The 25648-nt window shown below is 43.0% G+C and overlaps 1 protein-coding gene across 11 annotated transcripts in view; it reads right to left on the bottom strand.

Moving 5' to 3' along the window:
- Window positions 1-25648, bottom strand: part of TMEM63A (transmembrane protein 63A) — a 171874-nt gene that overhangs the window by 100747 nt on the left and 45479 nt on the right. For all 11 annotated transcript variants that reach the window (XM_029593072.1, XM_029593069.1, XM_029593065.1 and 8 more), the window contains 4 exons: window positions 23347-23384; window positions 16737-16879; window positions 7489-7540; window positions 2586-2694 (listed from right to left, as the gene is read on the bottom strand). In XM_029593072.1, the coding sequence (XP_029448932.1) occupies window positions 2586-2694; window positions 7489-7540; window positions 16737-16879; window positions 23347-23384 (342 nt within the window). The remainder of the gene's footprint in view (window positions 1-2585; window positions 2695-7488; window positions 7541-16736; window positions 16880-23346; window positions 23385-25648) is intronic.

The following is a 25648-nucleotide window of genomic DNA, read 5'->3' as shown; positions in this document are numbered from 1 at the left end:
AGAGCCGAAGGGGCATTAGGTACAATGGTTGGAGTGGAGCACGGGAGTGAGCCTCCCAGCTTACCAGAATCTCCTGAAGGCGCTGTGGGAGGAGTAGTAGCTGTTGCCCCCACAGCGAGTATGTTATCATCGACCCCTGAACAGGGGACAGGAGGAAGTAAGGACAAGCTGGTGACGATGGGAGAAAAGCTGGCAGGAAAAACGGGTAAAATTACCCAGTATGTAACACCAATTAAGCCAGCGAATGTAACTCTGGACTCATTATGGGACTTAGTAGCGGGCTTGAGTAAAGCTCTATTTGAGACGAATGCAAATGTTGATAACTTGGATAATAAAATGGTAGCAATAGAAGAAAAAACTGAAAAAAATTATTCTAGATTAAATAAAATTGAAGCTGCTATTGAAAATAATTCCAGCATTCAATTAAAGTTAGTTAAAGATGTTACAATTGCTTCACGGAGAATTGAGTACCTGGAAAATTATTCCAAACATCTCAACCTTAGATTTATTAATTTCCCAAGAGTAGTGGGACAAACAATTGACATGATGTTAAAAAAAAAATATTTCCTTGAAAACTTAAAGTTTAATGAACAAGGATTACCTTGTGTCATAAAACACTATTTCTTAAAAACCCCACAAAAAATTAATATTCAAACTCAAAATCAGGCTGAGATTATGGAAAATTTAACTGGATATCTGGAGGATTCCTCAATGGAATTATGTGATAGAGCAACTCTTCTTGTTACCTTTTCAAATGTACGTGACATGGGTATTGTTATGAAAAATTTCTTCAAAAACATCGCTACTCCATTCTATGGAGCAGGGGTGAGAATTTACCCGGACCTTGCGCGTTTAACGCAGCAAAGGAGAAGGGAATTTTTGAACTTAAGAGCACAGGTTAAGAGTTTAGGTTTTTCTTTTGTATTAAGATATCCTAGTAAATGTATAGTGAAGCGAAAGGAGGAATGTTTTGTATTCTTATATCCAGAGCAACTCAAGTCATTTGTTAATGCTAGGGTGATTTCTGTAATATCCCCTAGTGTACACTAAGAGGGATCTAGAAAATAGACAACAGTCTCTATAGAAATCAGCTGATTATTGTTAGATATTTGAAATACCTATATAAATTACTCCTAGAATTTATCTCCTCAATTTCTTATATTAAGATTAAGCCATGATAGTGATTGTTGTACATGTAAATGTATATAATTACAAATGGCTGTATCTCTTTTCCGTTGTAAGTTTTGTCTTACTAAAATATGTGAAAATCACAATAAAGATATAATTTAAAAAAAAAAAAAAATGACCCCCTAAGTTAGCTGGAAAATTTTAAGACCAACTGCAGAGTAAGTCTAAAGTTGTCTGGCCTTCAGTGGATGGATAATCTGCCACTTAACGGGATATTTTCAAAAGATAACCGGTTAAATGGCACTGTTTTGCCTGAATAAACAAATACTATGCATCAGCCTCCTAACCCAATTCTGAGCCCCCTCCCAAATGAATAGAAAAAAAAATGTTCCCTGCCGACAAAGTCCCCCCTCCCCCCCCTCCCCAAACTCCTGCAATAGGTGTTAACTTTTGAAGGAGTTTCCCCCTCCCTGGTAAATCTGCCTTCAAATAAAAGTATCCTCTTCTCCCCCCCCCCCCCCTCCTAAACACCACCTACCCAACCACCTCGTACTGTGAAAATCCAGGGGCACCAATTTCCAGCACAGAGCACACAGTACCACTGCGATCCCGGGCACTTCTGGAGCTGCTGGAGCAACACTGCGAGCCACGCACTGGAAACGGGTCCCCCAGGGCTTTCACGGGTTTTGGGTGGGTGGGAGGGGAGAGGAGAGGGGTTTTATTTGAAGGTAGTTTACCAGACAGAAGAGGGCTTTTTGGGGGGGGGGGGGTGTTGGGAGGGGGGGAAATCGACCGGCATGCATTTTTTTTATTTATTTATTAACAAGCAAAGCAGTTCCACTTACCCAGATCTTTTCAAAAAGGATCTGGTGAAGTGACAAGATTTTCCAGCCACCCACAGCTGGATGGATTTAGACCTAACAGACCATATTCAAAAGATTAAAAGTATCCGGTTAAAGTCAGCCGGATATCTTTAAATCGGGGAATATGCAGCAGGATGTTTATTCCGCTGAATATCCAAAGCAAGTTATTCAGTAACTCACCCTCTAGCCGCCTTACTGAATATTTACCCCCTTAATGTTGCGTGTTTAGCACTCGACTTAGGCACGAAACGTTTTTTTTTTTAAATTCGGCCTCTGCTTCCATGACCCGCTAAAGCAGCGGCAGCAGTGCTGTATTCATGACCCCTACGCTGCGGGGAGGGGGGCAGGATGCTGGAGCGCTTACCACGCCTGGCAGAAGATACAATTGGGGGGGGGGGGGGCAGAAGGCAGAAGGAGCTCTCCTGCCGGGGGAAACGTTTTCTCCCATGAGAGACTGGACCGCAGAGCTCCAGATACTCTTCATGGACGACAGAGCCTGGCTCATGTCCCCCCCCCCGCCCCCGAAATTTAAATAACTGTATTAAAAACAAAAGAAGCTTAGGAAAAAAAAAAAACCCCAAACAGAAAACTTACTATGTTTTCTTCTTCATAATAGATGGCAGAGGTATAATGTCTCATGAAGACAACAGTCAGAATCAGGTAAATGACAGCGATGATGGTGTGCAGCCAAGGTAGACTGTTCCTGAGATACAAAAAACAAAAAAAAAAAAAAAAAAAAGAGACACATGCCTTAAGCATCCCAGAGAAAGTTTTGACTGCTATGTTTCTGCAGAGACGTCCTCAGGAACTCTCGGGAGGGGGAAAAAACACGATACATTTCCTCAGTCTCTACATATATGTGGCACAATCAGCCGTCTCAACAGGCCTGGATTTCTCAATCGGCACAGCAGGCATCAGATATCTGGGGGAGAGGACGGCAGGCAAAGCAAAAAAAACAACAAAAAACCCAAACAAAAACCCACAACACATCCTGCTTCCTCACAATAAGCAAGCCTCCACCGCCCCCACGGTTTGCCCTCCATGGCCGAGGAAGAACCTCTGACCTCCCAGCAGATACGGAGCAAAAAGAAGTCCTAGATTAAGATGGTATAAATTCCAGCGTGCTGAAAGAGCTGAAAAAATGGAAATTGCAGACCTACTGTCAGCGATCTGTAAACTTATCATCTGCTACGGTACTTGAAGACTGGAGGATAGTAAACATGATGATAATTTTTAAAATGGGTTCCAGGGGAGATCCGGCAAACTACGGACCAACGAGCTTGGCATCAGTGCCAAGAAAAAAAAAGTGGTTGAAATTACTATAGAGAACAAAATTACCGAAGATACAGACAGTCATCGTTTAATGGCACAAAGCCAACATGGATTTAGCCAAGGGAAGACTTGCCTCAGTCTGCTACATTTGTTTTTGAAGGTATGAACAAACATACGGATAAAGATGAGCTAAGTAGATGTAGTGTTCTTGGATTTTCAGAAAGCATTTCACAAAGTCCCTCATGAGGAAATTAAAAAGTGATAGGATAGGAGGCAATGTTCTACTGTGGACTGAGAAATGGTTAAAAGGTAGGAACAGGGAATAAGGCCTAAATGGTCAATTTTCTCAATGGAGAAAGGTGACTAGTGGAGTGCCCCAGGGATCTGTTATGGGACCATTCCTTTTTAACATATTTATAAATGTCCTAGAAATGAATAAGGTGATCAAATTTACTGATGATACAAAATTATTCAAAGTTGTTAAATCACAAGAGAATTGTGAGAAGTTACAAGAGGACCTCGCGAGATTGGGAGACTGGGCATCCAAATGGCAGATGACATTTAATATGGACAAGTGAAAAGTGATGCACGTAAGGAAGAGCAACCCAAATTATAGCTACACAATGCAAGATTCCATACTGGAAGGATCTAGAGGACATTGCAGACAATATGTTGAAATCTTTTGCTCAGTGTGCCACAGCAGCCAAGAAAGCAAATAGAATGCTAGGGATTATTAGGAAAGGGATGGAGAATAAAATAGAGAATATCATAATGTCTTTGTATCACTCCATGGTGTGACCTCATCTTGAGTATTGTGTGCAGTTCTGGTCACCACATCTCAAAAAATATAGCAGAAATAGAAAAGGTACAAAGAAGGGCGACCAAAATGATAAAGGGGATGGAACAATTCCCTTAAGAAGAAAGGCTAAAGAGGTTAGGAATCTTCAGCTTGGAGAAGGGATGGCTGAGGAGCGATATGAGAAAGGTCTATAAAACAATGAGTGGAATGGAACAGGTAAATGCAAATCAGTTGTTGACTCAAAAGGTACAAAGACTAAGGGGCATGCAATGAAGATACTAAAACAAACAGGAGAAAGCCCAGTTGCTTACCTGGAACAGGTATTCTCCTAGGTCAGTAGGATGTTAGTCCTCACATGTGGGTGACAAGCTACGTAGTTTGATCTCCATGTTATCAGCAGGCAAGAAATCCATGACTACTGCAGCAATTATCATGCTGCGCTAACATGGCAAGATTTTTAAAAAGACAGACTGATTATTATGACACCAAGTTTCCTGTAAATGAATACTGGTAGTCATTTATAAAGGTCTTATTATTATATATTGAAGTGGTCATGAGTGTTGATAGTTCTTACCCAATGGTGACTGGTGATTTTGGTTACCCGCTGTTAATGAGATGACAGCAGAAAGTGAATATTTATTTTTGCTGAGCTGTAAGGGGGGAAAAAAGTCCTAGTTCTGCTCTGCAACCACCCTTGAGGGAGTTTCTCAGAATGAAGGGGATGTTCACAGAACTCAAGATGCAGGGTCTATATCTTCGTGAGCAACATTGTGAAAGGGACAGAAGGTAAGTTTGTCTATTTGCAGATGATACTAAAATCTGCAACAGAGTGGACACGCCAGAAGGAGTAGAGAGAATGAGACGTGATTTAAGGAAGCTTGAACAGTGGTCAAAGATATGGCAGCTGGGATTCACTGCCTAGTACAGAGTTATGTATCTGGGATGTAGTAATCCAAAAGATTTGTATGTGAGGGAGGGTGAAGGGCCGTTATCACAGAACAAGAGAGAGACCTTGGGGTGATAATGTCTAGCAATTTGAAGACAGCGAAGTAATGTGACAAGGCAATAGCAAAAGCCAGAAGAATGCTGAGCTGTATAGAGAGAGGAATAACCAGTAAGAAAAAGGAGGTGATAATCCCCTTGTACAGGTTCTTGGTGAGGCCTCACCTGGAGTATTGTGTTCAGTTCTGGAGACCGTATCTCAAAAGGGATAGAGACAGGATGGCAGCGGTCCAGAGAAGGACGCCCAAAATGGTGGTAGGTCTCCATCAGATGATTATGAGGAGAGGTTGAAGAACCTGAATATGTATATCCTGGAGGAGAGGAGGTGAGGGAGAGATATGATACAGCCTTCAGATAACTGAAAGGTTTTAATGATGCACAATCAATGACAAACCTTCTCCATTGGAAAGAAATCAGTAAAACTAGGGGTCATGAAATGAAACTCCAGGGAGGACGACTCAGAACCAACGTCAGGAAATATTTCTTCATGGAGAGGGTGGTGGATGCCTGGAATGCCCTTCTAGAGGAGGTGGTGAAGACAAAAACGGTAAAAGATTTCAAAGGGGCACAGGATAAACACTGTGGATCCCTTAAAGCTAGAGGATGTGAATGAAGAAAAGAGTGCATGGGGGAAACTTGCTGGTGTGGAGGTTACTACCCTTAAAAGAGGAAAAGGGGAATTTGATTTAGTCAGCAACCAACATTGACACTGAATTGCACAGTCTGGGAAAATGAATAAGCATGAGAGTAACTTGCTGATATGGCGGTTACTACCCTTAACAATAAGCCTTTGTGCTGTTGATGCAACTCCAACATTGCTCTCTGCTTCAATGGCAAGAGGTAATGGGGAATTGGACTCAGACAGCAACCAACAAGGGCTCGGTCTTTGACAGACTGGGAAACTGATAATTGTAAAGGTGGCTTGTATGGACAGTAGTTACTACCATAAGCTTACTGGGCAAATTGGACGGACCATTTGGTCCTTTTCTGCCATCATTTCTATGCTTCTATATTGGGATTTTGTCCCATCCTGTACAGACTCGACTCCACTCCTATACAAAAGGATTGGTTGAATGATGCCAAGGAATACAGCATAGAAGGGCTTTGGAACTTTTTCTTCCAGTGCCTTTTACAGTCAGTTTAAAGGCAAGGCCATGTTGGGTGGGCACAATGTGTGGAAATGTAATTTTGGATTGCCCCCACCCGCTTGCATACCTAGTTTGCCCCGTTGACTCTGCTCAAAGTATTTCTGCCTAGAGATACCACTGGTGGGGGAAGGATATGAGGAAACAATTGGAGGGCATAAGGGGACAGAGAAGGGCCTAAGAGAGGGGAAGTGGCTGATAGGGGGGTGCTAAGCTGAGAGAAGGGTTGTAAGAGGAGAGGGAAGGAAAAGTCAAGAGAAAGCTAAGACTTAGAAGAAGGTGAGGGAAGATAACAGCCTGGGATGAGTGCAGAGGGAAAAGATGGAGCCATTTACGTCACAGATACACAAATGAAAGAAAGAACAAAAAATGAAGAAGTGAGAGGAAAAATGAAAAATACGTTTTTAAAAACAGTTCCGTCTCTGCACCCTTGTCCTAAGAGGAGACTGACACCAAACAGAGAGAAGACAGAAATCAAAGTACCAGCAAGAGACACAAAGGTTAGAAAATTATTTAACTTCGGCAAGGATTTCCTGCCTTTATTTTGCTCTTCTAGGTAGGAAAATTGGCTCTCTATCCCTTCTCATTCAGCCCTGTCGTCACCTGTCTTTCCGGAAGGACCTATGATTCGATAGGGGAGGGGGTGTGTTCTGTGCACTGAAAATTTTTCCCTTTTAAAAACTGAACCCCTTTGGCAGCTCTGTGCACTGCTTGTGGGGCCAAAGACTTTTGCCTCTCGTGCTGCTCCCAGTTTCCAGCAACCCTCAAAGAAGACCGAAGACCTGCCATTGATCGTTCTGCTCATCAGCTATTCACCAGCCCACTCAGCGTGTTCGTTTGAGAAGCAGATAAGCTTCGTCATGGGTAATGGAAAAAAAGAAACCGAGCGGATCTCAGTACACGAAACGTGTAAAGGATAAAGTTGTAAAGAACGATCAGATTGTTCTGAAGACAGTTAAAATGGACTCCTTTTTCTCCAAATTGACAGTGTCCTATGATGCTGACAAAAATGGAAGAGAAAGAAACCTCTCTTGCAGAGCACTATAATCATAGTCTCATTAGTGCTGCTAAAATGAATGCAGAACCTCCACATGAAAGTATGAAAGACATCAAGAGACAGCTCCTGACAGAAGCAGATGGGGTAAACGTCGCCATTATATAAATGCACACACATTTATTACTCATTCCAGCTTGCCAGTACACTTTCTTGCAAACCAGACTTTGCTACGATACGAGTCGCTGCAATAGAGGTATTTTATAAACAGTGCCATGTACTTACGGAGTCTGCAAGTTTGCTATCGTTGTCCTTCCAAAACTGAGGGGGTCCTGATCTAAAGATAATTAAAGAAGCACCCATGAAACACACGAGCTACATTTACCGGTTTTATGTTCAAGCCAGAGACTGAGAAATGAATCTCCCACGTTTTATGGCGACGGCTCTTTCATTTAATATGAAAATGGCCACTGCCTGAGAAGTTAAAGCAGAAGAATAAAAAGGCCAGGGAGATTCCGTCAGGGGCAGACATAAGCACATAGCTGGATGGACACAGTCTGATGACGTCACTTCCTGAGTTTAACAGTGCATTTCAGGATGCTCTTACTGAACTAGTAAAAACGTGATTTCCAACCACTTCAACTTAGCGCATAGGACTTGAAAATCTAGAGTCGTCACATGCAGATTACCCAAAAACCGACTTATCGCCAGGGAAGCCCTTTCTATATTAAGAACTTCATTCAAATCTTATATGAATGTTTAGTAAATTTCTGTTTATAATACATTTTACAAGGGGGTTGGGGGTAGGGGGGATTATTGAAAAAATTTTATTTGGGTGCTTCTGATATGTTGTATTACTGATCTGTTGTTTTGTACAGTGTGATGTTCACCCAATAAATATATTTTGAAAAAAAAAATAATACATTTTACAAAAGAAAAAAAATATTTATTAACTTACTGTTAAGCTTGTGAAAACAGAAAACAAAAGGTTTCTCAATTGACAACATTGTATAGGTTTCTGATGGCTTTCATGAACTCAAGCACTAATTTTTTCTAAACAGAAAGTTCTCACTACTTACCTCATTTATGGTTGATGTCTAATTCTTGAAAGCATGAAATAAAAAGCAATAATGTCATGCAAAAATTAAACTGTGCAGACCCACCTCCCCTTAAAAAAAAAAAAAAAAAAAGCTCCACGCTAATGAAAACACCGTTTGCTTAAGATATAAAAATCCATGTGAAAACAAAGTATATAATCAGTAAATAGGTGTCAATTTGTTTTATTATGAGAGCAATGAGAACAGAATAGTTCTCTCAAACTGCAAAGCAGGAGACTTTAACCTATCCTTTTTTTAGCCTGTCCGGTACTGTGACACATTTTTGAAGCTTTATTAAACACAAAATTATCTTTGAAAGAGAAATGAAGCGATCCCAGGAGATTGGCCATGCCCGTTTCTAAGAGGATCAAGCTCCCATAAAGCTTTGCAAGTGATGATGTCAGAGGGCTCAGAGTGGAAGAACAGTACCGGAGACAATCAGGAAACAAAGTGCGGGTTTGTGGTGGCGGCACAAGGCGTTATCTTTCTTAGGGGTGCAGACTGAGCTGTCAGATGGTAATGGAGCAGGAGAACAACTGGAGGAACTTCCCCACTGTTTCAGCGCAGGATAACAATATTCTCCAGCCACAACACCGTAATTTCTTTCGGTGAGGCAGTCATGTTGGAAAAGCTAAAAAAAATCTTTGAGATAGGCAGAAGCAGCGGGCCTGCTGAAAAGAGTTATAATCTTCCTGAGAAATACCGTGATGCTGTACAAGAATTGTTTCTGCAGCTTATTATTATTATTATTTTTTATATACCGACATTTGATCTCAATCGAGATATCACACCGGTTTACATTCAGGTACTGTAGGTATTTCTCTATCCCCAGAGGGCTTACAATCTAAGTTTTTGTACCTGAGGCAATGGAGGGTAAAGTGACTTGCCCAAGGTCACAAGGAGCGACAATGGGACTCGAACCCTGGTCTCCTGGTTCATAGTCCACTGCTCTAACCACTAGGCTATTCCTCCTCCCCAGCACTGCCTCAGGGAACAGCAGAAGCTCTGCATTAAACAGAAGCAGCCTATACCATAATATGGCTCATCCCACATTCTGAATGCTGAGGGCATCCCACCTCCCTACCACTCCGATACCCTCCTCTAGTACTGCTAGAGCTGCAGCTAGGTTTGTTTTTTTCTTGGCAGCTTCCTCCAGCGCCTTTGGGATGGGGCTAAGCCACCGTGAGCCTCCACACTCCCGTTACCCAATGTTCTGGCTCCGTTTTAATTCTCTCCCCCTTCCCCAAATAGCCCAGCATTCACCAGCACCAGTCACCTGGTGAGAGGCATGGACTGGAGCAGGTCATAATTATACTTTGGGGGTTAATCAGTAAGTGCTGAGCGTCCGGTGAGATCTCCGGCCTGAGGACGCGTGCCCGGGAATCGAACCCAGAGCTCCTGCCGGGGCCGTCAGACCAGCTCACTGCTGCTTCTCTGAATGTCATTAGGAAAAAATAAATATATACATTTAGGCATCTTTGGTGGAAATCAAAATCAATTCATTCAAAACAACAACAAAAAAAAAGAAAAATTGTTGGTGGCTTTAAACACAGCAATTACTTCTTCCATTTAGCAGACTGCAATCACACTAATAACAACCTTCTAAAATCTTTGTTTTACTGCCTAGAGTGTAACCCTGATTTTCCGCAGTCATAACAAAAACACACAAATTTCTCCCTCTCGCTTCATGCCAGCATCGCTTTGGGGGAAGGGGGGGGGGAACGAGGATAGGACCAGGCCAAACAAACTTTTGAAGGACAAAAATCAATCAAGGAGACGTGCGAACGTTTCATGAAGCTCCAAAACTCAAAACAGCATAGGAGTCTTCTGTGGCACCACCATAACTGCCAAAGACTGTTTCGCTCAGAGGGCCAGGGAGAAACATTTGTTGTAAAATAACGAGAGGAAAACGAGAACTACGTCCAAATTCCTCAACAGTGACCCTGACAGAGGCAGTCCTGCCACTATGCGGTCCCAACCAGTCCTAACAGACGGGAGGATTTCAGCTTCAGTGTTTGCGTTACCCACCCACCCCCTCCAAGAAAAAAAAAAAAGAAAGACTTGAGCGGATGGTCATGTTTTCTGAGTTATTTCTGAGTTATTTTGAGACGTGGACTATGATGCTTAATCGAGAGTTTACGCATAAAAAATATTTAGGGCTTATGATTAGAATAACTTGGATTTTACAAAATCGTTTGACTTAAGGCATGTATATATATACATATATACACACACACACACACAGATATATATATATTTCTTCAGGGAAAGGGTGGTGGATGCAAGGAATGCCCGCCTACAACAGGCAGCGAAGACAAGAATGGTAATGAAATTCAAAAGGGTGTGAGATACAGAGGATCCCTAGTTGCTAAAGGATGGAGAACAGGGGGGGGTAAACCTGCATGGAACAGCCATTGCTACCCTAGAAAAAAAACTTGCTGGGCAGACTGGACCTTCTGAGGTTTTTTTTCTGCTATATCTTTTTATGAAAGTTGTCCTGCCATTGTTTAATGGTCACAGCTACAGTATTTGCAAATTTCTGTACCAAAGAAGGAAGCCAGGCATTATGAAATGATTGCCTCTAAGTAATTATCATAGAAAAATAAAGCATAAGTCTTAGAGTGTGAGAGAGAGAGACAGAGAGAGCGAGTATGAGAGAGCGAGCGAGTATGAGAGAGCGAGCGTGAGAAAGAGAGAGTGTGAGAAAGAGAGAGTGTGAAAAAGAGAGAGTGTGAAAAAGAGAGAATGTGAGAAAGCGTATGTATGTGTGTGTCCCCTCTGCATCTCACATCCTTTTGAATTTCAATACCGTTCTGGTCTTCGCTGCCTGTTCTAGGTCATTCCTTGCATCCACCACCCTTTCCCTGAACAAATATTTTCTGTCATTGTTCCCAAGTCCAACACCCTTGGGGTTTCATGTCATGATGCCTAGTTCTATAGCATTCTTTCCATTGGAAAAGGTTCAATTCTTGTGCATTGTTAATACCCTTCAGGGATTTAAAAATCTGAATCCTATCTACCCTGGCCCTTTACTCCTCCAGGGTAGACACATTGAAGTCCTTCAGTCTCACCTCACAGTGCAGAGCCCACACCATTTTGGACTCCTTTCTCTGCACCGCCCCCATCCTGTCTCTGTCCCTTTTGAGATACGGGCTCCAGAACTGAACACAGTACTCCAGGTGAGGCCTCACCAAGGACCTGTACAAAGGGATTATCACCTCCTTTTTCTTGCTGGTTATATCTCAATGTATGAGGCCAAGCATCCCTCTGGCCTTAACCATCGCCCTGCCACATTGCTTTACTGCCTTCAGATCATCAGAAATTATCACTCCCCGGGGTCTCTCCCAGTCTGTTCACATCAGCCTCCTCCCCCACCCCTCCCCCAAACCACATACACCTCCCTTTGGATTTCTGCACTCCAAATGCACGACTCTGCACTTTTAAAATGTTTCATGGCATCACAGTGGGGCCGATGCACTATTGGGCGCTGAACTCAATGCACCGCTAAACACACGGTTGGACGCACTAGACATACACCCAATGCAATATCGGGATTAGCGCATCCAAAACGCACATCCATACTGGCGCATAGCTAATAGCGCTCATCACTTGCAAATGCCATGTTGATGAGGCTATTAGCTAGTACCCCTGATTTAAAAATAAAAGTACAGCTGACGCGCACATTTTAACACTCAAAAATTAACGCCAGCCCAGAGTTGGTGTTAAGTTTTGAGGCACTCCAAACCAAGCTCAGAAGAGCAAAAAATATAGTTTTTTTGTGGTTCCTCCTACTTAATATTGTTGGATACTAAGCAGGAGGAACCACAGAAAGCTATAAAAAAAAAAAACTTGACAGCTATCAGGTTAGGAAAAAGGACAGTCAATTTACGAGCGGCCATTTTCCTAACCCCTGGCTGTGCTCCTGGGCTGGCCGCTCCATCCATGCATGCCGCTAGGGACGCACAAATTATCCACTGCGCGTCCCTTTTAGCGCACAAACTCATTAGAATATTAGATGGAGCGCCCAAAAGAGGGGATGTGCGCGCATTCAAAATCCATGCGTACGAGTTGGATGCACGTTTTTTGCGCGCATGAATTTGCATTGGCCCCAGTGTGCTTTGACCTAGCTGAGATCACAAATGAGCTGGCTTGTTTCCTCACAGGAAATAAAACCAAGAAGGAATTTTGCCGGGAGGGACGTTGACGGCACATGGAATGTGTGAGCCAGGTGGGGAGGATGTCACCAGATGCTCTACTATTTGTGGCTGAAATCTAAATGAAACTGGATGAATAGATCAAGTGTCATTAAAGGGGTTGGGAAACCAGAAAGGAGGACAGGTCAGGATGATCTTACAAAGCCAGTTTCACTGTAGGATACCAAGTTGAACATTTCCTCTAAACTGGGTCAATTCTCGTTTCTCTGGTTTTGTGATACAAGTTCACAGGCTACAGGGTTCCAGTGCCAGCTGAAATCAAGCTGCCCGCAATGACTCGCTCCAGAGAAAGCAGCACAGGCTGCATTTCCACTCCCTACACTCCCAATAATCTATTTCTGAGATCACAACAAAAAAAAAAAAAAAACCTGTCAGGAAGGATTTGCAGGAGAAACCAGAATTTTCACTCTCTAGTGATGTCCCTGCTCTATTCCATTCCCCAGAAAGATGTACCCGACCGCACTGACCACCTGACAAATACAATGGAAAAAGTGTCACTTCTATTCAGAACTTTCATAAAGGATATTACAGAATAGCTAAAAAAAAAAACCAAAAAACCCCAAACCTCTCTTTTACAGCCCAACATTAAGATCTGCAAACGGGATGGACAATCAAGTGGAAAAACTGAGAAGCAATCTAAAAAAGTAATCATTTGGCCACTAAGATTTAATGCAAGCAAATGTAAAGCCATGCGTTTGTTATCGAGAAATCAGAGTGAAAGGTACATGATGTAGGGCGTGTACCGATATGGAAAGGGTAGAAGTATCTAGGGAGTTTATCATAGCTGAAGATTTCAAGGTTACAAAACAACGTGGCAAGAGACAGAGGAAAGTCCATGGTGCACAGGGAGAGGCATAAACAAAAAAAATGAGGCAATTGTGCTCCCGTACAAATCATTGGCAAAATCGCATCTGGAGTACTGCACCCAATTCTGGCAGCCGCATCGCCATAAAGGTCATAGTAACACGGTAAATGGCAGCGGATAAAAGACTAATTGGCCCCGCCAGTCTGCTCATTGGAGATTCTTCCTTTCTTGTGTTCTACCAATTTGGAGAGATGAGCACACAAATTATTACCCACACCAGCTCCACCCTGACACCAACCCTGTTCCCACAGCTGACCTCCGCTACATATCTCAGGCATGGCCTCCACCACCTCCGCTATTTCAAGCCTTGTCGTTTACTTCAATTTCTACAAGACTAATGCTAATCCCCCCCCTGCATGTCTTTGCCATCAACCTTTGTAATAATCCACGCAGCCACCAAAGTTTGTGTGGGCTGTTGCCCAACTGACACGTGGCCTCCTGATGTTCACCGATGCTTGGGTTTTAAATGTGGGCGCTCCGTGCAGGAAACCCCCAAGTCCCTCTTGGATGCTTGATGCAGGATCTACCACTGCCGGTTAGGCATTGCTTTGTGAGGGTTATTCCAGTGCTGTAACCAAGGATGCGCCATTCGGGTTACCCCATAACTCTTTGCCTGCTAGCTTGTATTTTCCCCTCTTTGGCACCCTAAAATTTACACACAACCGAGCAAAACTATTCATTCCTTCTATCTGTTTCCCTCCACCCACACCTATCTTTACTACTTCACTCTGTCCCAAGCAGGTTTAAATTGCAGCACGGTTTTGGTTGCCACCACTTCTGTCCTCTCAGTAACAGATTAGAGGTGGCCTGGAGAAAGGCTACAAAATGAAGCCAAATCTAGAACATAAACCTTGTGAAGCAAGACTAAAGGACTGACACATGATGAGAAGACTTGTGGGGAAATATGATGGAGACATTCAAATACTTCTGAAATATAAACAAAGCTCAAGCAAGCCTTTTTTTTTTTTTTTAGGTAGAAAGGAAGTTCTAGGTGATGGTCTGAAATTGGAAGTCAGGAGAAATGCAAGGAAATATTTCTTTCCATCAGCAGCCTTTCCGGCAGAGAAGGTGGAAGCAAAAACTGTGAATGCTGTTAAGTCTGTATGGGGGTCAATTAAATCAAAGAAGAAATATGAATATCTGCATCCATGATGGAGAACTGGATTGCTCTCTAAGGACAGAGGATTGGGGTTTTGGTTAGTGATATGATAGTCTGATGATTATTTACTGATCTTTTGTTTTTTGGATGGAGCTTTTAGGATTATGATGAGATAAGGTCCTACAGGTTCTTTAAGTCTTTGTTAGCTATATTTCGGGAGTCTACATGGCCGAATTTTTGGGAGGATGAAACAGAAACATGACAGCAGAAAAAGACCATATGGCAATCCACACCAACTGTTTGGCTTTACAACCCCTACCACTCCCTCAAGAGATCCCCTGTGCTCATCCCATGTTTTCTTCACTTCAGATACTGTCCTTGTCTCCACCACCCCTACTGGAGGCTGTTCCATGCATCCACCACCCTTCTCCATAAAGAAGTATTTCCTTATAATACTCTTACTCCTCTTTAACCCTCATCCCATGATCCCTTGTTCTAGAGTCTCCTTTCTTTCAGGTGGGCTTAGCTTTGAATGAGATGGGCGGGGGGGGGGTTAGGGATAGCATGGCTGGATAATATTTTGGTTGGTTTGTAGGCTTATGTTTTACTTAGTCTGTACGTTTTTATGATTGTTTATTGCATTACTAATTGCATTACTATTGTACTCTGCTTGGAGTGCATCTCTGGTTGTGATCAGCGATACATAAATGCAAATCGAGTAGTTTAATTAACCACTTAGGAGGGACCACAAATCCCACAGCACTTTTCGCACAAATTTACACTTACACAAAATATTTTGTGGAAATTCCATTCCCGCCTACCAGAAAGTGGAGGAAATTAAATCTTTGGGTGAAACGGGCGCAGTGCATGATGCCGCGGGAGAGATCTGTGTCTTCCCTGGCCTGGTAATGCTGCAGACGGAGGGAGGGAGGGAGGGATTCTTGGCCACCGTGCAAGAGAAATGCCTATAGGCTGATTACAGAGCGCAGCTGTACCGGGCTGCAAAAGGAGCACTGGTCCCATGCCTAGGATCAGCCCTGCCATGGGGAGCGGGGCAGGCGAGAGGAAAGGGAAGAACTGCCAACGTCCATGAACGAAAGCTCCTAGCGCTAGAAAGCCCAGAATGCAGCAGAATAAGCCGCCATGCTAGACACCTAATAATAATTATAATACGGAGCCAGGGGTAAAAGATGAATCCTTTCAAAACTGCACATGGAAATTTCTCTCTCTCTTTTTTTTTTTTTGCATCTTTTTTGCCCCAATTTTACCAGAGTCTCAAACGTGGCTCAAAATGACTTCAAAAACCAATATCCAAGCTTGTTGTTTTTTTTGCCGACTTCCCACTATAAAAGTATTGCTGTCTACTTGGAATCCTTTGTTAATCCCCAGGGTGGATATTCGCTTCTGATTTTCATGGTTGAGCAGGCCCAGCGGTGTTTCACCTCAGCACCCACGTGCAGGCTTTAGACAGCAGCAGACCGGGACCTCCCTATCATCTCCCCCTCCCCGCCATTTCCTCGAGACGGCGTGTTTTCCCCAACGACACTTCGGGCTAAGCTGCCCGCGATGCGGGATACCTGCAACTGTGAACAGCAGATCCAATGGCAATTGGGGGAGGGGCTCAGGCACCTAATTTTATGGGGACAAATGGTGGCCAGAGGACAGCGGAATCAGAATCCTGCCTCTCCTGGCCAAAGGAGTTGGCGGCATTATTAATTTATTTATAAAATGTACGTACCGCATAAGCAGTTGCAACAAACCCACATTCATAATAAAAACAGACCAAAACCACGAATGAACCACCATCTACCACCTACCACCGACCCTCTGCCAGTCAGATTCATACCCCAGCAACACGCTACACCCTCTGGCACAAACAGAAGAGATGAAGGGAAATCAGAAGACGCACTGCAGACTAATGTCCCCCAGTTTATACTTCTCAGGAATTTTGTTGGAGGCCTGGGCACCCTCAATCAGACACAGACTCAGTTGCCAAATAGCCCAGGGATGCCAATCCTTCAGAGGCATACTCAGGCGCAGGAACGATAAAAGGAAACAGCCTGTTCTGAACCTCTAGGCAACGCGCCTTGAGCCAGCGATGAAAAGGTGCGAGTTAAATACAGCGTAAACAAATGCATCTAACACGTTGACACAGCAGCACAAGGCTGGAGGCTCGTCCGATGTGTCAAAAAGGAGCAGGCTAGGGAAACGACAGGGTAATGCGTGCAGAAAACCAAAAGTAAAGGGAAGCTCCTTACCCAGCAAATCTCCTGACAAATTAACAGGCAGGATGACCCCCACAGACAGGATATTGACAACGATCAGCAGGCAGATGATGTGGCGCTGAAAGGAGAGGTAGTGCATGGCAGCACTGCCACACCGCTCGTTGATCTCTTCATCTCTGCAAGTAAAGAGCAGCAAAAAAAAAAAACAAAAAACTCATTACAGCTCTCACCTCCCACCTCACATACAGCATCTCTTTCATTACAGTACACCTCACATACACCTTTCTACACCAGAGGGAAACCCTCTCTCATTACAGAACACCTCACATACACCTTTATACACCAGAGGGAAACCCTCCCTCATTACAGGTCACCTCACACTACACCAGAGGGAAACCCTCTCATTACAGTACACCTCACACTACACCAGAGGGAAACCCTCTCTCATTACAGTACACCTCACACTACACCAGAGGGAAACCCTCTCTCGTTACAGTACACCTTACATACACCTTTCTACACCAGAGGGAAACCCTCTCTCATTACAGTACACCTCACACTACATCAGAGGGAAACCCTCTCTCGTTACAGTACACCTTACATACACCTTTCTTCACCAGAGGGAAACCCTCTCTCATTACAGTACACCTCACACTACACCAGAGGGAAACCCTCTCTCATTACAGTACACCTCACACTACACCAGAGGGAAACCCTCTCTCATTACAGTACACCTCACACTACACCAGAGGGAAATCCTCTCTCATTACAGTACACCTCACAAACACCTTTCTACACCAGAGGGAAACCCTCTCATTGCAGTACACCTCTCATACACCAATCTACACCAGAGGGAAAACCTCTCTCATTACATTTACACCTCACATACACCAATCTGCACCAGAGGGAAACCCTCTCTCATTACAGCGCACTTCACATACACCAATCTGCAGAGGGAAACCCTCTCTCGTTACAGCACACCTCATATACACCAGAGGGAAACCCTCTTACAGCACACCTCACATACACCTTTCTACACCTGAGGAATCCCCTCTCTCATTACAGTACACCTCACATACACCTTTCTACACCAGAGGGAAACCCTCTCTCATTACAGTACACCTCACATACACCTTTCTACACCAGAGGGAAACCCTCTCTCATTACAGTACACCTCACATACACCAATCTATACCAGAGGGAAACCCTCTCTCATTACAGTACACCTCTCATACACCAATCTACACCAGAGGGAAACCCTCTCTCATTACAGGTCACCTCACACTACACCAGAGGGAAACCCTCTCTCATTACAGGTCACCTCACACTACACCAGAGGGAAACCCTCTCTCATTACAGTACACTTCACACTATACCAGAAGGAAACCCTCTCTCATTACAGTACACTTCACACTACACCAGAGGGAAACCCTCTCTCATTACAGTACACTTCACACTACACCAGAGGGAAACCCTCTCATTACAGTACACTTCACACTACACCAGAGGGAAACTCTCTCTCATTACAGTACACTTCACACTACACCAGAGGGAAACCCTCTCATTACAGTACACCTCACATACACCTTTCTACACCAGATGGAAACCCTCTCACATTACAGTACACCTCACATACACCAATCTACACCAGAAGGAAACCCTCTCTCATTACAGTACACCTCACATACACCAATCTACACCAGAAGGAAACCCTCTCTCATTACAGATCACCTCACACTACACCAGAGGGAAACCCTCTCTCATTACAGTACACCTCACACTACACCAGAGGGAAACCCTCTCTCGTTACATTACACCTTACATACACCTTTCTACACCAGAGGGAAACTTTCTCATTAGAAAACTCCTCACATACACCTTTCTTCACCAGAGAGAAACCCTCTCTCATTACAGTACACCTCACCAGAGGGAAACCCTCTCTCATTACAGTACACCTCACACTACACCAGAGGGAAACCCTCTCTCATTACAGTACACCTCACACTACACCAGAGGGAAACCCTCTCTCATTACAGTACACCTCACACTACACCAATCTGCAGAGGGAAACCCTCTCTCATTACAGCGTACCTCACGTACACCAATCTGCATTACAGCGTACCTCACATACACCAATCTGCAGAGGGAAACCCTCTCTCATTACAGCATACCTCACATACACCAGAGGGAAACCCTCTTACAGCACACTTCACATACACCAGAGGGAAACCCTCTTACAGCACACTTCATATACACCAGAGGGAAACCCTCTCTTACAGCACACCTCACATACACCTTTCTACACCTGAGGAAACCCCTCTCTCATTACAGTACACCTGACATACACCTTTCTACACCTGAGGAACCCCCTCTCTCATTACAGTACACCTGACAATCACCTTTCTACATCTGATGAATCCCCTCTCTCATTACAGTACACCTGACATACACCTTTCTACATCTGATGAATCCCCTCTCTCATTACAGTACACCTGACAATCACATTTCTACACCTGAGGAAACCCCTCTCTCATTACAGTACACCTGACAATCACCTTTCTACATCTGATGAATCCCCTCTCTCATTACAGTACACCTCACATACACCTTTCTACACCTGAGGAACCCCCTCTCTCATTACAGTACACCTGACATACACCTTTCTACATCTGATGAATCCCCTCTCTCATTACAGAACACCTCACATACACCTTTCTACACCTGAGGAAACCCCTCTCTCATTACAGTACACCTGACAATCACCTTTCTACATCTGATGAATCCCCTCTCTCATTACAGTACACCTCACATACACCTTTCTACACCTGAGGAACCCCCTCTCTCATTACAGTACACCTGACAATCACCTTTCTACATCTGATGAATCCCCTCTCTCATTACAGTACACCTCACATACACCTTTCTACACATGAGGAAACCCCTCTCTCATTACAGTACACCTCACATACACCTTTCTACACCTGAGGAAACCCCTCTCTCATTACAGTACACCTGACATACACCTTTCTACACCTGAGGAATCCCCTCTCTCATTACAGTACACCTGACATACACCTTTCTATACCTGAGGAACCCCCTCTCTCATTACAGTACACCTGACAATCACCTTTCTACATCTGATGAATCCCCTCTCCCATTACAGTACACCTGACATACACCATTCTACTCCGCAGGGAAATCCTCTCTCATTACAGCACACTTCACATACACCTTTCTACACCTGAGGAATCCCCTCTCTCATTACAGTACACCTGACATACACCTTTCTGCTATATTAATAAAATTATCCTGGGTCTACCACAGGTATTAACACTGACAAGTATTACAAACAATATACCCGTGTATTTCAATGAATTTTATCTTCAATTTTTATTATTTAACACACCTTTAAAAACATAACACATATTTTAGGGTATTGCAATGGCGCGGGAAAGCTTGAAAAAGAACAGGCAACAGGAAGTAGGTAGTGCGCAGCCGTGGCGTTTTCTGTGAAGGAGAGACGCTGTGTGAAATATGGTGGTTTGAAGCAAGAGGTGGTTCATATGTAATAAAGTAAGTGATTTTTGTTTCGGATAGAAGATTACTTATGGTAATATTTTGGATAGGATAGGTTAAAGGTGGTTTATCTGTTACAGATAACGACATGATGGAACAATGGTCGGCATGGGTAATGAAATACTTGTTTGAGAACATAAGGGAATGATATAGTGACATAAATTCCAGGTTAGTATAATGGTTTTAAAAAAATGAGAGCTGGTTACGTGGAGACATTGTGCAGCTTGTACATATTGATTTTATTTTTGAATTTGCATAGATGTAAAGCAGTTTCTGATGAAATAGACAACGGTAAAGCAGTTTTTGAAGAAATATATAGCGGTTTAAATGGAAGTTGTAGCATTGGAGCTTGGGTAAGTGCAGTGATGTTGATAACAATGACTAGGGAAATAATAAGATATTTTTCCAAATTGTTTAAAAAAATTTTTTAAAAATATTTATTAGAAGGAGGAGCATTGGGGTAATAGATGCACGTATTCATTTGGCACATGTTTTTTTGGTTTTAAGGTTTCCGGTACTGCTGAGATTTGGGCAATGAAGTTGAGATTTATGATTGCAAATTATTATGTGAACAAAATCCCCTGAAGAAACCAATGGGAGAAACAGGAGCTTCCTGTCGGGATAAGATTAAAGAAATTACAATATCGATTGTGTTGGAATACAAGTTATGAATTTCATGAAAATGCGAATGGCAATTTAATTAAATGTTCACTATGTTAGGATGTAACCTATGAAATATGAACTTAATAAGGAACTTTAATTATAAATGATTGTCTACATTTGTGTTAAATATAATAGTGGTAGAAATTGGGGTAATTAATAATAAAAGAGGAGTATGTTTACATTGTAAATTAGGGAATGTTGCAATAGTATTGTTAAAGTGTAACAAATTTGTATTGTTGGTTTTTAATATTTTCATTATTGTGTGAGTGAATGTGGTGTGTATGGGTAATATAAATAGATATGTGTTATGTTTTTAAAGGTGTGTTAAATAATAAAAATTGAAGATAAAATTCATTGAAATACACGGGTATATTGTTTGTAATACACCTTTCTGCACCAGAGGGAAACTCTCTCATTACAGCACAGCTGATACACCTTTCCACATAAGGGAAACCCTCTCTTATTAAGGTACATTTCATACACCATAGGGAAACCCACTCATTACAGTACAACCCATCTACATTTCTACACCTGAGTGAAACCCCTTCTTATTACAGTACACCTCACATACAGCTTTTGTATACCTGAGGGAAACCTTCTCTCATTACCACTCTTCCTCAGACCTCACATACATACATCTCCACTGGAGGGAAGCCTTTCTTCATTACATCTCGTCTCACATGACAACTACAGCTTTCTGTACCCAAAGGAAACCCTCTCTCATTGAACACCATCACACCCTGTACAGTTTTCTAAACCTATCAATCACTGCATTAAGCTTTCTAGACCCAAGCAAAAATGTGTCATTATAAGGCTGCTGTAAAGTATACATGAATAGAGCTGCCCCAGAGTCTATGCAGATGAGTGGGCGGTCTCCTGAACATTGCTGATAAATAATGCGTATGAACCGTAATGGAATCTCTGAGAACCTCAGCTGCATGAAAGGACCTCATGCTGCTTTGGAAACAAACTGATCACAGCAGGAGAAAGTACATCGATATCATTGGAAAATGTGTTTATTATTATTATTATTTTTTTAACTTAAAAACCTGAAATGGCACAAGACATGCATTACAAAAATGAGCATCTCATACACAATACAATACACTTATTAAAACCTACAGTTACACTGTCTGCCATATGATCGCACAATGGGTTTAAGCAGGACCCGCCCCCAGCATCTCACCACAAACTGTCCCAAAAGTGCATTCATAAATATCATAACTGTACTATACTTTCTCTTTATATACATATTACATATTTTCACCCAGCGACACTCTATTCTGATACAGTTCACCCTTCTGTGGCAGCTCTTATGCAAAACAGACAGTTTGGCTAAAGAGATGCATCTGCGGCTGACCCGGAGCTGGGCCCAGCTGTCCTCCCATTTTACACCAGCAGCTCCCAGTGCCGAGGGGGACTCAGCTCTCTGCCATCAACTGTTCCCAAAATGTTTCTATGCCACCCCAGACCCTTGGTCACTAGCGAAAACAGCAAATCTGGTACAGCAGGAGTATGAAACTGCAATTCTGGAGGCCCACAAACCAGTTAGGCTTTCAAGATATCCCCTAAGGATCATGCATGAGAAATATCTGCAAGCATTGCCTCCACTGTATGCCAATATTTATTTACAGCTGTCATTTGCCTTTCATTATAATCCCAAGGAGGCTCCCAAAACATTCAGCAAGGATACAGAACAGTACATAAAACAAGTTAAATCCAAAATTAAACAAAGGAGTAAAATGAGTCATAGATAACATACATACATAAAACGCAAATAAAACCCCCAAATAAATTATAAATTTGAAGACAAAATCATAATACAACTACTAAGCACATTTCAAACAACATTTCTTACATTACTCTAAGTTTGGAGACTAATGTGCAGGGTCAGCCTTTATAAATCTAGGAAATCACATTCATGTACTGTATCCTGGCACCTAGGAATAAGGGAATAAGCAATAAGCTAATTAAAAGCAGACAAAGTTTAATCATGCCTTTAAAAGCTTTCTGAATTTTGAACAGACAGCATTCTCCAGGAAGGGTATGACATATGGTGGGTACTACACAAATCTCTCTCGTGTGTAATCTTTACAGATGTCTTAAAAGCCAGACTGGTCTGTGGCCCTTCAGGACTGTAGTTTGACACCCCTGTGGTAAGAGCAGGGGCAGGTTATTCTCTGTACAGGACTCCTGGTATTTCACTGCACACTAGCAAAAAATGTTACAGAGCATCCCCCAGCCCTCAGCAACTAAAAGCCAGGGGACCACTCCTGCCAGGTTTCCTCCTTTCGAGTTTTTGCAGTTGTAGAAAGTAAAAGTAAACCTCCCCCAGCCCAATAAAACACAAAATGAAATAGGAACTACAGATCATGCAAACATCAATCAGCTCTGCTGTACTCACTGCATTTGAAAGACAGCCGACACCCAGGAGCAGAAACCCTAGAAATCAAAAGGAATTGATTATTAGTTTCCAAAGGTTTGATATTCGTCCTCCAAGCCTGGAAACCGACGGCAGCATAGATGCGAAATCTCTCCTGTAAGGACAGAGAATTAGATCTGATGTATTTACCATGCCCTGTGACTTCCGCCTCAGCTCACCCCTATGAGATCTTCTCCTGCCATGCTGCCTCATTTTACCTGCAGTCATCTTCCCCTTGGCTTCTCACCCAGCCTGTTCATATCTCCCTCTTGCCGGCCCTGTTCAATAATGAAATATCTGCCTGTTTAAGCCAAGTGCGAAGACTCCTAAAGGACCTGGACTGGCCAATCCACCTTGTCAGCCCGGATGTCGAGGACCCACAAAACTCTGCTCCGGCAGAGTTTTGTGGGTCCTGCAGGCTGACAGCACATGACCAGTAGGACCCGGAGAGGCCAGAGTTCAAATCCCACCCCCACCGCTTTGCTGTGCCCTCAGACTGAGCCCTGTCCTTCTCTGGGAGCAGGTATTTTTAGCATGCGAGACACTGATGGACACAGACTGGGAGAGAGCTCGATCGGTGTCTGATGGTCTGAACGAAGCGAAGCAATGTGACAAGTCGGTGACTAGCTATAACCAGCAGGAAAAAAAAAAAAAAAGAGGCGATAATGCACCTGTAAAAGGCACTGGTGATGCTCACCAGGAGTACTGAGTTCAGTTTTGGAGGCTGGAGAATTAAAGCATTCAGAGAAAAGCAACCAAAATGGTAGGCAGTTTGCACCTAAAAGCATGTGCGATGAGATTAAATGAGGGGCCTAAACCTAGGAGAGAGGAGGGATGGGGGGAGAAGGGGAATACAATACAGACATCTAAATATCTGAAAGGTATTAAAATTGCACAAGAGACAAAACTTTTCCAAGGGAAAGGGAGCTGTAGAGTTAGAGGGGGGGGGGGGGGGTCACAATATGAAACTCCAGGGGGAAAGGGGGGTGGGGGTGTGGCAGAATCAGGATATACTTTTTCACGGAAAGAGTGGCAGAAGCCTGGCACGCTCTTCCAGAGGAGGCGGGGAACACAAGAACGGGGACGGAATTCAAAAGGATGTGGAATTAACACGGTGGATACCATCCCTAGGATGGAAATGAAACACCGGGGCAGCCTGTGGCGTCCTTTCTGTATGGTGGGGGGGGGGGGGGGGAAGAGACCGCTAGCCTGCAGAGAGCAACAGCTACAACCCAGTTACTTTACCACGCAAAATAGTTAGTACCTCTGCAATCTTTACACATGTGCCTGAATAGTTTAAAAAAAGCTACCAGAGGCCCAGTGCAATCAAATGCTCAGATTTTGACACAGTCTTCTACTATTACTACTTAACATTTCTACAGCGCTGCACGACATCCGCAGCGCCGTACAAACACACAAAAAGACAGTCCCTGCTCAACAGAGCTTACAATCTAATAAGACAACCATGCAGGATATTGAAGTTTGAAACATTATCTCCTCTCTCTCTCTCAAGTCATCATTTTGCCCATTGATGATTCTTAAGGCCAACAAGGATGTTTTTGTTCCTTTAGTCGCAGCATTAAATTAAGCTCTCACTGAAGGAAGGTCATTGTCCTAAATCTGTTGACGCGAGCTTCCGTTAGGCGCCCTTATTAAAGAAACCTGCTCTTGATCCTACTGATTTGCTAAATTTAAAGGCCAATTACTTCTTTATCTTTTATTGCAAAAACGTGGAGTCCATTATTCTTATGCAGCTCGCTGGTTTTCTACATGATCAGATTTTAGATCCCTTTTTCAATTCGGTTTCAGAAAAATCACCGAGTACAGAGATATTGCTACTTTCTTTTGTGAACTCAGTAAAAAGAGCAATGTCTTTAATATTCTATTTTGTTGAACTGTAAATACTACGTTCTTATGAGGGTTTCAACAGATTTCTGCTGAAGGATATTGTATGATTATCTTGTTGCTTTAATAAAAAGTATTTTGCAAAAAAAAAAAAAAAAGCTCTTGATGAAGAAAGGAATTGTGTGTTGGTTGCACTTGATATCTTTTCTGCATCTGATACCATCGATCATCAAATTATTTTATACCGTCTTAGAGAATGTGGAATCCTAGGAACTCTGAACATGGTATAAATTCTATTTGAGTGTCCAGATGCAACAAGTACAGCACAGTGTGAGCCAATTTCTTTGGCATCCAACTGCAACAGGTGTCCCACAGGGCTCAGTCTTGTTTGCTACGTTGTTTAAAGTCTACATGTCACCAATATGAGGAATATTGACTG

Source organism: Rhinatrema bivittatum, chromosome 3, assembly GCF_901001135.1.
Source record: "Rhinatrema bivittatum chromosome 3, aRhiBiv1.1, whole genome shotgun sequence".
Taxonomy (NCBI): Eukaryota; Metazoa; Chordata; class Amphibia; order Gymnophiona; family Rhinatrematidae; genus Rhinatrema; species Rhinatrema bivittatum.
The sequence above is the reverse complement of the archived record's forward strand: the minus strand, read 5'-3'. Positions and strand labels throughout refer to the sequence as shown.